Source organism: Sorex fumeus, unplaced genomic scaffold (assembly GCF_029834395.1).
Source record: "Sorex fumeus unplaced genomic scaffold, SorFum_2.1 ptg000098l, whole genome shotgun sequence".
Lineage (NCBI taxonomy): Eukaryota > Metazoa > Chordata > Mammalia > Eulipotyphla > Soricidae > Sorex > Sorex fumeus.
Genome location: NW_026606155.1, coordinates 7,175,503 through 7,188,981, shown reverse-complemented (window position 1 = coordinate 7,188,981; position 13,479 = coordinate 7,175,503). Strand labels below are relative to the sequence as shown.

The 13,479-nt window shown below is 40.9% G+C and overlaps 1 protein-coding gene across 4 annotated transcripts in view; it reads right to left on the bottom strand.

Annotated features, from left to right (window-relative positions):
• KCNK10 (potassium two pore domain channel subfamily K member 10) overlaps window positions 1-13,479 on the bottom strand; it is a 167,696-nt gene that overhangs the window by 50,911 nt on the left and 103,306 nt on the right. For all 4 annotated transcript variants that reach the window (XM_056133880.1, XM_056133881.1, XM_056133879.1 and 1 more), the window contains exon 3: window positions 9,434-9,551. In XM_056133880.1, coding sequence (XP_055989855.1) covers window positions 9,434-9,551 — 118 coding nt within the window. The remainder of the gene's footprint in view (window positions 1-9,433; window positions 9,552-13,479) is intronic.

The window sequence follows — 13,479 nt, the reverse complement described above, 5'->3', positions numbered from 1 at the left end:
GAGCATCACTGGGTGTGACCCAAAAAGCAAAAACAAAAAAAAAAGAATAAAATCAAACAACCTCTAAAATCTGTAGCACACCAAAGCTATTGGAAAGAACAGTGTCATTGCTGTGCTTCTGCAAGAGATGGTTTATGGAAAAGCATCCATTCAAAGGAGGTAAATTATCCCTCCAGGAGACTGAAGCCAATTCTAGCAGTTCCAGAGCCTACAACAAAGGGCAGAAGGTGGCTTCCTTGAAAAGACCCCACTACCACAACAACAACAACCACCACCAGGAACTTTCAGTGTCAAATTGCATGATCCCCTTTAAAAAAAAAAAATAGAGCATTTCAAAGGGCCTGGGCTCTTTCAAAGGAAAAATCTGAACTAGCTGCTCAAAATGAGGGCAGGGTGCAGGGCATTCACTGCATAATGTAGTATTGTTTTCCTACTGGTCCCCCAAAAGAGCCTGAATTTATTTTTTGTTCTATGCGCTTGTAAGCCCTTCTATATTCTGAGCCCTACATGTACTTTATAAAAGGAGCTGTTTGATAGTTAGACAAAACAGGACCTTGGAGATTGAGTAGCATGGCTACTTTTCAGAGAAGATTCTATTACCCCTATGAGCTCTCTGTAGGTAGTCTAGGTAATGAACACAGGTTGTGGGTCTGAAAAATAGATCACCCCCTTTAAAAGTCTATCACTATAACATGATCTTTGTTATAGTGATCCCTTAAGGATCTCCCCAAGGGGAAACAATCTGAGATGAAGGTTCCTCTTCATGGGGCTGTTAAAGCTCACAAAAGTAGAGTCAGTTTCAGCCCCTATCAACATAATATTGTGGAGTGATTCCAGACCCCATAGTCTGTTTCCATTTCTCCCAGCAATGCTCTAAGGGACATAAAAACCAGGGGCTCAGACAAAGCAGGCATACTAGACCTTTTTCTTTTTTTTCCCCCTTTATTTTATTTTATTTTTTTTAAAGTTGTAGATTTACAATTTTTTGTGCTTTGGTTTCAATTATACAATGATCAGATACCCATCCCTCCACCAGTGCCCATTTTCCACCACCATGGATAATATCCCTCCCACCCCAATCCCCCCATCCCCCCTGTCTCTGTGGCAGGGCAATCCCCTGTGTTCTCTCTCTCCTTTTGGGTGTTGTGGTCTGCAAAAGAGGCATTGAGTGGCAAACATGTTCAGTCCATAGTCTACTTTCGACATGCATCTCCCCTCCTGGGAGGATCCTCCAAACATCCTTTATTTGGTGCTCCCTTCTCTATCTGAACTGCCCTTTCCTCTAGGATACCCGGCTGGCCTCTAAGTTATGGAGTAATCCTGCTGGTGCTGATCTCAGCTATTCTTGGGTATTAATCTCATACTTTGTTACTTTATATCCCCCAGATGAATGCAATCTTTCTATGTCTATCCCTCTCTTTCTGACTCATTTCGCTTAGCATGATACTTTCCATATTGTACCACTTGTATGTAAATTTCATGACTTCATCTTTTCTAACAGCTACATAGTACTCCATTGTGTAGATGTACCAAAGTTTCTTTAACCAGTCATCGGTTCTTGGGCATTCAGGTTTCTTCCAGTTTCTGGCTATTGTAAAGAGTACTGCAATGAACAAACAATTGAGCTATCTCCACACTATTCTTTTTTTTAAAAAAAATTCTTGTGTTTATTGGCTCTTTCTCATAGTTCTTGTGGTTTATATATATATATTTTTAGTGAAACATCATGAGGTACAGTTATAGACTTACAAATTTTTGTGCTTGGGTTTCAGTTATACAATGATCATGTACCCATCCCTCCACCAGTGCCCATCCTCCACCACCACGGGTCCCAGTATCCCTCCCACCCCCCATTCCCCCATCCCAAACTGCCTCTGTGGCAGGGCATTCCCTTTTGTTCTCTCTCTCTCCTTTTGGGTCCTGTGGTTTGCAAGAGAGGCATTGAGTGGCAATCATGTTTGGTCTATAGTTTACTTTCAGCATGCTTCTCCCATTCTGGGAGGATCCTCCCAATACCCTTTATTTGGTGCTCCCTTTTCTATCTGAGCTTCCTTTTCCCCTAGCACATGTGACTGACCTCCAAGTCATGGAGCAAAATTTCTGGTACTAATCTCGGCCTCTCCTGGGTGTTAGTCTCCCATTTTTTTTACTTTATGTTCCCCAGATGAATGCAATCTTTCTGTGTCTATCCCGTTCTTTCTGACTCATTTCGCTGAACATGATACTTTCCATGTAGTACCACTTGTATGTAAATTTCATGACTTCATTTTTTCTAACAGCTAACAATAGTACTCCATTGTGTAAATGTACCAGAGTTTCTTTAACCAGTCATCTGTTCTTGGGCACTCAGGTTTTTTCCAGATGAGAAAATGCTCTACATCACTAATCATCAGGGAGATGCAGATCAAAACAACAATGAGATATCATCTCACACCACAGAGACTGGCCCACATCCAAAAGACAAAAGCAACTGGTGCTGGCGCAGATGTGGTGAGAAAGGGACCCTCCTTCACTGCTGGTGGGAATGCCGACTGGTCCAGCCCTTTTGGAAAACAGTATGGATGATTCTCAAAAAAATTAGAATTTGAGCTCCCTTTTGACCCAGCAATACCACTCCTGGGAATATATCCCAGAGAGGCAAAAAAGTATAGTCGAAGTAACATCTGCACTTGTTTGTTCATTGCAGCACTCTTTACAATATCCACACTATTCTTATTCAACCTCTTTAGTAGCACTGTAGCACTGTCCTCCCATTGCTCATAGATTTGCTCAAGTGGGCCCAGTAACGTCTCCATTGTGAGACTTGTTGTTACTGTGTTTGGCATATTGAATACGTCATGGGTAGCTTGCCAGGCTTTGTTGTGCGGGTAAGATACTCTCAGTAGCTTGCTGGGCTCTCCAAGAGGGGCGGAGGAATTGAACCCAGGTCGGCTGGGCCGGCCACACATAAGGCAAAAGCCCTACCACTGTGCTATCGCTCCAGCCCACCTCTTTAGTAGTAATCTGAATTCTCAGCAGAGGCACTCATCAAGAAGAGAAAAAATGCATAGTTCTATCTCTGCAAATTTACCTCCAGTAAAGAGAGGGAAAAGTCACTTCCTTTTAAAGCTCAAGCAAAAACCCAGGAATTGAGTTATTTGTTGGCCTAAACTAGATCTCAGGTACATCTCTGAATTAATGACTGTGGCCAAGCATATGCGTGGCACTGAACACTCTAGACAAAGTGACTTTTCTCCTGAGGCCTATAATCAAAAATGAACAGGGAGATCATTGAGAAAAAAATTACTGTCAGGACAAGGGAGAATACATGCATGGATGCAAGGTAGCAGAAACCAAGGACTGAGATATTTGCACAAATTCAGATATTCCCCTGTGAGTACATTAAAAAACGGGCAGGAAAGTGTTGCATATTGAATACCCCTCATTTTGCAGATGGAACCCACCCTTCCTCAATCATGTAATATTATCTGGGTCAATGAACACAGTTGTTCAATAAACCAAGCCCCTGGGATTCTAACAAGTTGACAAAATAACTACCATCCATGTGCATACCAATGTAATTATAGTGTATTTCAATGCATCTTACAGACCACTGGTTTAGTCATTTTATAAAACAAGAAAATTAGGATGTTTCTTTTACTATCTTTTTTAATACACACACCATTAAAGAATGGGTCCAATACTGGGCACAGAAATATATTTTTCAAAAATGTACCTTTTCTAAAACATACCTCATAAAGTGGCCAGAAGTCCTCAGTTTTATTCATTTTGCTACAAATCACCCTAAAATGTGGAAACTGCCACATTTATCAACCAGATAGTAGACCAGACTGTTGGATTTAACCTAACACTGGTTTCCTGGGATCTCCTACAGAGATGCCCTCGGTCGCTACTAGGGATTTGCCTTTATAACCAAATAGTGCCAGATTACCTGCTTCTTCTGTTTGGGTCTATGTGACCAATTGTCTGGAAAATGATCATGGACTAAAATATCACCTTCTAGTCTAAAGTGTCTGGAAAATTATCTAGGGTCCAGATTCACTAGTGCAATGCCTATCCTTAATATTTGTAATAGCTGATCTTAATTTGAAGATTGCAAGTATGAAGTACACAATATAATTAGATTAAGAAGTTTTGTAAAAGAGATATAACTAACTTTTTTTCATTCCCAAAGTTTTTCTACTGCACATATCTTTCTTAACTGCCCAAAGAGTTTAGAATGAGTCTAAACCAAAAACAATAATCATTGCCTCAAAATAGCCCTTAGCCTCTAAAACCCGCATCTATAGGAAGTCAATTAATGTATATGTACATCATAAACCCAAATAGATTAGTAGGCTGGAATACATACTTAGCATTCAGGAAGGCTGGGTTCAATCCCTGCATGAACCTCTGAGTATCACCAGGGGTGACTCCCAAGTAGTGAGCTAGGAGTTGCCAATGATAGATCACCAGCTGTGGCCCCAAACAAACAAATGTGTTCATCTTCTAAGGAAGATGGACTCTCAAATACCATTTAAGATATAGGCATGAAGAATAAGGGAGAAGGAACAATTCCCCAGAAGGCACAGTTGAGCAACAGAGAACAACAAATTCAGAAGGTCTTTCCAAAGTATAAGTAGGTATTAAGAAGGAATTCTCCTAGTCAGGATTGATGTTGCTATGGACTGTTGATTGTACCTGCATGTCTCCCACTTTTCTGATGGGAATTTTTTAATTAGGGGCTACTCCTGAAAACTCTTAAGTGCACAACTGAGAGTTCAGGGCTTTGGTCTAGGGATGCACTATCACTTGGCAAGGCAGAAGAGATGAGGAGGGCAGTGGAGTATATAGTGCCAGAGATTAAGCTCAGGAATCAAAGATGAAAGGCATGTACTCTATCACCTGAGAAAACTCTCTGAATTAGAGTTTTCATTGCTATATGAATTTATTGTATGGGGAATAAAACCAGCAAACCCTTTTCCAAGTGATTCAGGAGATAGATATCATCTACATATTCTTCCCTATGGTGAGTATTATCCTCTCCCCACTACACCCCCCCCAAAAAAAAAGACGAGGGACAAGAAACATAGTACAAGAATTCCTTGTACGTGGCTGACTCAAGTTCAATGTCCAGCATGTCATATGACCCACTAAACCTCACCAGAAATGATTACTGAGCACGGAGTCAAGAGTAGGTCATGAGTACTACTTTGTGTGACCTAAAAACCAACACACACATACACACACACTCATACACACACACACACACACAGAGAAATATGAGATCAGACAGCAGCCATATGGGGGAAAAGTAAAGACAAGAAGCACAGAGCCTGATGAAAAGCTCGTCAGTGGCAATTCAGCACCAGCAAAAATCTAGTTTCTCAGATGATGACTTCACCTTAAACTTCAAGAGAAACATTCCTGTTTGTACTAATGGTGAGGTACATGGTGAAGAGGGATTTAGGCCAAATCCCCTGAACTTGATCAATTCAGAAGAATAGAAGAGACAAGACTAGCCTGAGAATGAGACAGGCAAGCGAGATTTCCAGGAAACATTCATCTTGGGCAACAGGAAGGAGGAGTATGAGGTTCCTGCCCCTCCCTTCACTCCTCAGCCCTGCCCCACCGAAACGCTGGGTCAGAACTGCCAGGTTGTCTGGGATCAAGTATTTTTATATAAAGATGTAAGACCACAAAACATACAAAGTGTCTATTTTAAAAGCATAAAAAGAGGAGTAAAATCTACCAATGGATGAGCCATTTAGCAGAAAAACGTTTCCCCAGCCAGACAAAAATTCTTACCAGCTATGAAGTAATCAGCTCTAAGAACCTTCATGGAGAAACCACAAAGAATAAATGCAAGAAATTAAGACAATTAGGAAAAAAAGATTACACATGAAGATACAATGTGAGCTAATAGAATTCCTGGAAGAAACAGAAAGGACTGATGATCACAAAACTGAAAATCAGATTGCAAGAAAAACAGCAGAATACACTCTGCAACAACACAACACACACACACAAAAGAACAGAGAAGATAGAATGAACGTAGTGAAAAAGCAAAGTTGACAAGTTTTAAAAAAAAAGCTGGAGAGATGGCACTTAGGGTTGGAGTGTGCGCTTTGCTTGCAGGAGCCCCAGATTCAGTCCCTAGCACCTCCTCTGACCACAGCACCAGGAATAGTCCCTAAGCACCACTAAACATGACCTAAAAAAAACAAGTTAGAAAGTAATAAAGAGAATAGCATATATGTAGAATAACACAAAGAAGGTGGGCTATTTGGAATTCCCAAAGAACAAAACCAAAAGAGCAGACAAAGTACTTAAAGATGACAATCAACTGGGAGGAGTGGAGGACCATGTGGCCCTGAATTCAATCCTCAACACTACATGTACTTCTGGGTCCAGTGTCACTGAGAATGGCCTCTGTTCTCACAACACTGAAGGGTAGTGTCTTGGATAAAGAACCTTCCTTAAATTAAAGCAAATCCTGGCAGTGTCATCAAAGGAAAAATAAAGGTGGTGAGCAAAAAGATCAAGTCATATATCAAAGGGGAGAAACATGGGTCATCAGCATAAACATTGGAAGAAACTGGAGACGCACCTACACAATTCATTTCTTGTCAAACTATCCTCTGAGTGCTACTTGAAACAACTGAAGAGCTCAGGGACTATTGCTACCAAGAGTCATTTTTTGAAGGGGACTTTGCAAACTCAGGAAGTCTGGGGGTTTTACTAAAAAAGAGGCAGGTTGATAGTTTACTATAACAAACTCTATATGAATGTTTTGGCTTTATCATATGCAACTTCAGTATTTTAAAAGAGAAATTTGACTGAGGTCTTAGCTAGTACAGAGGTTAAGGTACTTGCCTTTTATGCAGCCAATACTGTTTTGATCTCCACAGCACACAGTCTCCCAGGCAATGTCATGTGTGGACCAAAAACCTAATCAATCAATTAATGTTCAGGCTTGGCAACGCAACCCAGTGAGCTGGAGTCACCAGGGTCACATCCAGCAGTGTTTAGGGGCTTCCAGTACCACACCCAGTGATACTTACAGGGTTATTTGGTGCCAGAGACAAACTCAGGTCCCTTATCGTACAAGGCACATGACCCTGACCACTGAATGATCTCCCTGCAAGAAGTGTTCTTAAGGCAACTAGTGGAAAGTAAATTTCAGTCAAGTAAATAATGGTGAGGAAACCCATGCTCAAAAGACTAGAAAGGAACACTGATGGTATCTAACTGTAGAAGCATCACCAAAACCAATGCAAATAGAAGATGAATTATATACCCCAGCATTAGAGACTGATACAAGGAATATTTGTCAGCAAAAAGATGAAAAGAAGTTGAGATGCTAAGCTCATTGACTGCATTATATATATTGACTGAGAGCTTAATGTTATTATGATTGATAGCTTGGAGGGTTTTTTGGTAGGGGGTGCTCGGAGGGTTTTTTTGGGTTTTTTCCTTGCTTATTTGTTTGTTGAGGTCACACTGGGTGATGCTCAGGACACTCCTTGTTCTGTGCTCAGAACTGAATTCTGGTTGTGCTCAAGGGACCATATGAACTGAGGGGGATATGAACCAGCATCAGCTGTGTGCAAAAAAATATCACCCTATCTCCTGTGTTATCTCTTCAGCCACTGAGAGTTATATTTCAGTGTGAGAAAATCATGTACTGGAAACATAAGCCTACTTACGTATTTGAGAGTAAGTAAAGGATTGTTGACTAAGCTTATGCAATGGAGAAGGGAACTAATAATGCATCTTAAGCACATAAGATCAGCGGTAAAGACCAGAGTTGTCGTTAAAATAATATAAGTGGTATTTTTAGTCTCAGTAAATTGCCCTGAGCATATAGGGGGGGAGGAAAAGAGAGTTTCTACACTATAGCAGGGAAAAGAAAGAGAGCTTGTACATCATCTTCTGATGTGGAAAGTTGAGAAACAAACTGAAATTTCAGAAAATGGAGTAGCATGTATGATATTTAATGATAAGAAAAGGGATATCATAACTACCAAAGCAAACCTCCTTGGAGAACTGAACAAGGAGAAAAGAGGCAGGTTGATAGTTTACTATAACAAACTCTATATGAATGTTTTGTCTTTATCATATGTAACTTCAGTATGTTAAAAGAGAAATTTGACTGAGGTCTTAGCTAGTACAGAGGTTAAGGCACTTGCCTTTTATGCAGTCTATACTTTTTTGATCTCCACAACACACAGTCTCCCAGGCAATATCATGTGTGGACCAAAAATCCAAAAATTTTTTTATAGCCCATAATTAAATGCAGTCATTCTATATCTGTCTCTCTCCTTCTGACTCATTTCACTCAGCATATACTCTCAATGTCCATCCATTTATAGGCAAATTTCATGACCTCATTTTTCCTAGCAGCTGTGTAGTATTCCATTGTGTAGATGTACCATTATTTCTTTATCCAGTCATCTGTTCTCAGACACTCAGGTTGTTTCCAGATTCTAGTTACTGTGAAACTAATATCCAAGGCAAGGGAAAACGAGCCAGGAAGACTAGTCAATGGTTAGAAATGACCACAAAAGTGTGGGGATTAGAGAGTAGTTAAGATAGAGGAGAGTCCATTCTGACATCAGTCGGAAATGATCACTCTGGACAAGAACTTAGTGTTTGAAAGTAGGTAAAAGGATATATATGATAAGCTTTCAGCATATGTATTGCAAATTGTAATGCTTAAAATGAGAAAGAGAAAGAGAGAGAAGAGAGGTGCCTGCCATAAAGGCAGACTGGGGATGGGGGCGTTATATGGGGGGGAGAGGGAAATGGTGATCATTGGTGCTGGGAAATTACACTGGTGGAGGGATGGATGTTGGAATGTTGTATAACTGAAACCAAATCATGAACAGTTTTGTAATGCTCTATCTCACGGTGATTCAATAAAAATTAAAATTAATATTAAAAAACCCAAATATTACTTAATTATGTACTTAAAATGAATTTGAGGTACTGAAGAGACAGCACAGAAATTCAAGTGCTTGCTAAGCCCAGTTCAATGCCTGGCTGCATAGTCGGCAAGTGCTTACCAGAGTAGCCCTGAGTACTAGTAGGTATGTACTACTACATACACCAATGTAGTATTACTACAAAAAACAAAGAAAATGTAAGAACAAGAAATTCAACTCAGCTGAGTCAATTGAGCTTAACTCACCAATTCCTAATGTGTATTTTCACTCTAACCTTAAACCTTAAAGTAGTTCTTTCAAACTAAAGTCTCCCTTGCTTTTCTCTTTGAAAAGCGAAATGCTTGCTTCTGCTCTGTCTTTTATTAAAAACCACAACTACTGCATCCACAGTGTTTCATAAGCCTCTGAATCTCAAGTTGCTGTGGATTCTGAGGACAAACTCTTGGCAAAGTGTCAAGACTCAGGATGGCCTGCAGAGGAAAAGATATTAGCAAACAAATGGATACCTATGGTGGTGATGACAGTCCCAGCAAAGAAAAAGGCACTTCCAAGGTCCCAGTGACTGCTGTTGTTGGAAGAATTTCCTACTGGACTTACTCCTGCATTGTCAGCGTCAAGGGCATGCTGCAAAAAAAAAAAAAGTGAGAAAGCAGAGAGTCCATTAAAAGGGGAAAGAAAAATTGAATTACATCCCTGCTCAAGAAACTGCAATGATCTGAACAGGAGTGGTTAATTGCCTGAGGGTACAGTCATAAAGTGAAACACTGTGCATCCACTTATTCAAAAAGAAAACTAAGTGAGAGGTCAGAGAGTTCCTAGTCTAAGCCTCAGTCATCACAGGAGTTAGAAATAGCCCCTGCATACTGCCAGGAGTAGCCCTAAACAAACCAAAAGAGAAAATTAAGTGAGAGAAGGAAAAAAAATAAGTAACATGGGGCATTAATACAAAAGTTTTAGGCACAGATTCAGGTGATGAGGCACAGATTGTATAAATTGCATATACATTTCAGTTTCTAACATAGAAAGATATCTAAGACAGTTGCCCAAAGTGGTCATTTCTAGGAGGCATTTTTCCATTGCTTTCACTCTTCTCTTTTGTGATAATGTTTCTCATTGTTTTGGAAGTGCAGGGGTCATAAGAACTCTATCCAATCATTCAGGGTCTATTCAATCACTCTGGCTCTGCCCATGATTACCTTCAGAACTTGGGACAAGTTATTGTAACCTCACTAAGCCCAAACTTCCTTATTTGGATAAAATTGGGAGGACTTAACCAGATGATCCATGGGACACTTGGAGTTCAATGTCCAGTACTGAGTTAGGGATTCAGAAATAGTGGCCAATTTCATGCCTGTCATTTCACTCCATGCCCCCCCAACACACGCACGCGCGCGCGCGCGCACACACACACACACACACACACACACACACACACACACACTGTTAGGACCCTCTTAGCTGGAGAACTGCCATGACAGGCTTTGTGGCCTCTGAGTGACTAGGCCTCTTTCAGGAACAAGAAACAAGCTCATTTCTGGTAAACAAGGGTGGAGGGTCACAACGTGTTAATGCAGAAAAAACCAGATGCTTTTGTCAAAGATTAGGTCTCCGGAAGGTAACTATTAGGAAGTGGGCTTGGTGTTGCAGACCAAAACAACAACAAAAAATATGTACTCTACTCATGGTGTCTCACTAGTAAAAATTTTTTTTTAAAATGTACTCTATAGGTAATAGAAACTTGCTGAGTAATGCCTACTTGCTAAAATGAAAGTATAAGAACTTGCTGAATCTAGTGCTCGGGTTCCTTGTTGAAACCCACTGTGCAGGACAGATACTTGGACCCCAGCTAGCTGGAACAATAAACCTCTCAATGTGATTTGCATTATCGGCTCTGTTCTCTGTCCTTGAGGGGTGATCGACTCCAGATCCTAACAACACACACACACACACACACACATACACACACACACATACACGCACGCACGCACGCATGCACACACTCCTATCCTTTGTTTAAAAAACTAACTATAATAACTTTTCACACGTTTCCTGATTTGGAGTTCACATACCTTAAAATTCCCTACAAATGAAGATTCAATCCCATCTGACACACTATAATAGAAGCCTCCATCCCAGGCAGTTCCCTGAAATGATCATGGTGCATCCTTATACCATTGTTCATGCCTCCTCCAAATGCGCCCTTCCCCTAGATCCAGCTCCTGGGAAGCATGTGCAGATTATCATGAGAATCCTTTAGCGTTCCTCCCTGCACTGGCCCCCACCAACCCCTGTCAGGCCAAGGCAGAGAGAGCAGGAAGCACTGTCTTAGCAGCTCAGCCACACACTGTTCAAACAGGTGAGCTCTAGGAGGGAACAGATGCAGGGTTCAGAGAGAAGTGACAGGCCAGCTGCTTCCGGAGCAACATCAAGAGACTCCATTCCCCGGACAAAGTTACACTAACCCAATGTTGGGGTAGCAAGACTTGCTTAAAAGTTGATATCTGGTTACAGTTATCCTAAATAACACCTATGAAGCTCAATTAAAATAGGCCTGTAGTAATTTCCACAGATCAGACTGCAAGAGATAAAAAGTCAGTCATTGTCACTGCATTATCTCCATAAATGTGGAGTATTTCAAAATCCCTAAACCAAATGTGAGTAATCTTCTACCATAAAGGATCATACTAGAAATGTTTTAGGATCTGGAAACCATCAGTGGTCTTAATCACATATTCTTTGCTTTCTTTTTTTTCTTTTTGGGTAATACCCAGAAACATTCAGGGGTTACTCCTGGTTCTGCACTTAGCAGGTGCAGAACTCCTAGCAGTGCTCAGGGGACTATATGGGATGCTGGGAATCGAACCCGGGCCGGCTGCATACAAGGCAAATGCTCTACCCGCTGTGCTATTGCTCCAGCCACTTATTCTTATACAACTTTTTGAATAGGTCTAAACCATCTTAGGACACAGGTTATACAGAAATAGGAGACTTAACTAATTAGACAACAAGGAGGAAAAAATCACTTTGGGGCCAGGGAAACAGATAGAGGTTAAAGCACTTGCTTTGCATACATGACATCCCCCCAAGCATAGAGATGTGAATAGTCCCTGAACTCAGCTGGATATGGCTCTCCCAGCCCCCACCCATGCCTGAAAAATCACTTCTGTTAAATCTTTAGTTTGTTCATTTCCTTCTCTAAGAACATAAATACAGTCCAGTGCTTCCAACATAAATCCTGACACAGAGAATCCAGCTTCCCAGAGAATGTACAGGTTGTTTTGCCAATGGTTTAAATTGGCTTAATTAACCACAATGGCTTATTCATCAGGGGATATGCTCCGTTCTGCAGAAGAGGGAAGGACAGATGGTCAGTCCTTTCAGCTGATAAAAATGACCATTTCACTGTGCTGCCTGAACGCCACCAAAGCAAACCATAAGCTGAAACTCAGCTTTCTATCCTCTCTGCCTTTCTGCTCTGCCGAACCCACCTGGAAATAATGACTTGGGGATAGTTCTAGACATCAGTCACTTAGAAGGCTTCAAGCCACACCCTCTATTTCTAATATTTATAACTTCCTTAACACTGCAGACTTTGAGTCGGGTCAAGCGTCATTGTGCTGAGGGCGGCACAGAAGTATTCTAATCAGAACCAGTACAGCACTTGCAATTACAGAATTGCGGCAAAGGCAAAAGAGACGGTGACATCTATTTTGCCAAAAAAAAAAAAAACCTAAAGATTTTTTTAATTATGCAATTTATAAATATGTCACACTGACATTTGGACTCTCCAGAAAAAGTGTTCCTCCATGGAAAGAATGGGAAACTAAAATATAACAAGTCAGTTCTTGTGTGACAAAATACTGGAGTGTTCTACCCTTTGAACCTTCCCACAACTAGTGCACTATCTAATTTTATCCTATCTACAACTTGCAAGAAAGTCAAGGCACCCTCACTTTAGAGAGAAGGAAACAGGCTTAGAGGCGTTCATAAGTTGCCTAAGACCAAATAGCCAGGAAATAAAAATTCAAACCTAGACTGATTGGCAGAGAGCCCTGGTGTTGCTCCTTGCTCTCCCTATGGCATCTCAAACATACTCCTCTTCCCACACCCAATATTTGCTTCCAGGTAGGGATGATGAGGAAAGACTGACATTTTCCTGAAGAGATCACTTATTTTTTTTTTTTGTAGTGCTTTTTTTTTTGGCTCTGTTTTTTTTTCCCTTTATTTTATTTTTTTTTAAAGTTGTAGATTTACAATTTTTTGTGCTTTGGTTTCAATTATACAATGATCAGATACCCATCCCTCCACCAGTGCCCATTTTCCACCACCATGGATAATATCCCTCCCACCTCCATCCCCCCATCCCCCCTGTCTCTGTGGCAGGGCAATCCCCTGTGTTCTCTCTCTCCTTTTGGGTGTTGTGGTCTGCAAAAGAGGCATTGAGTGGCAAACATGTTCAGTCCATAGTCTACTTTCGACATGCATCTCCCCTCCTGGGAGGATCCTCCAAACATCCTTTATTTGGTGCTCCCTTCTCTATCTGAACTGCCCT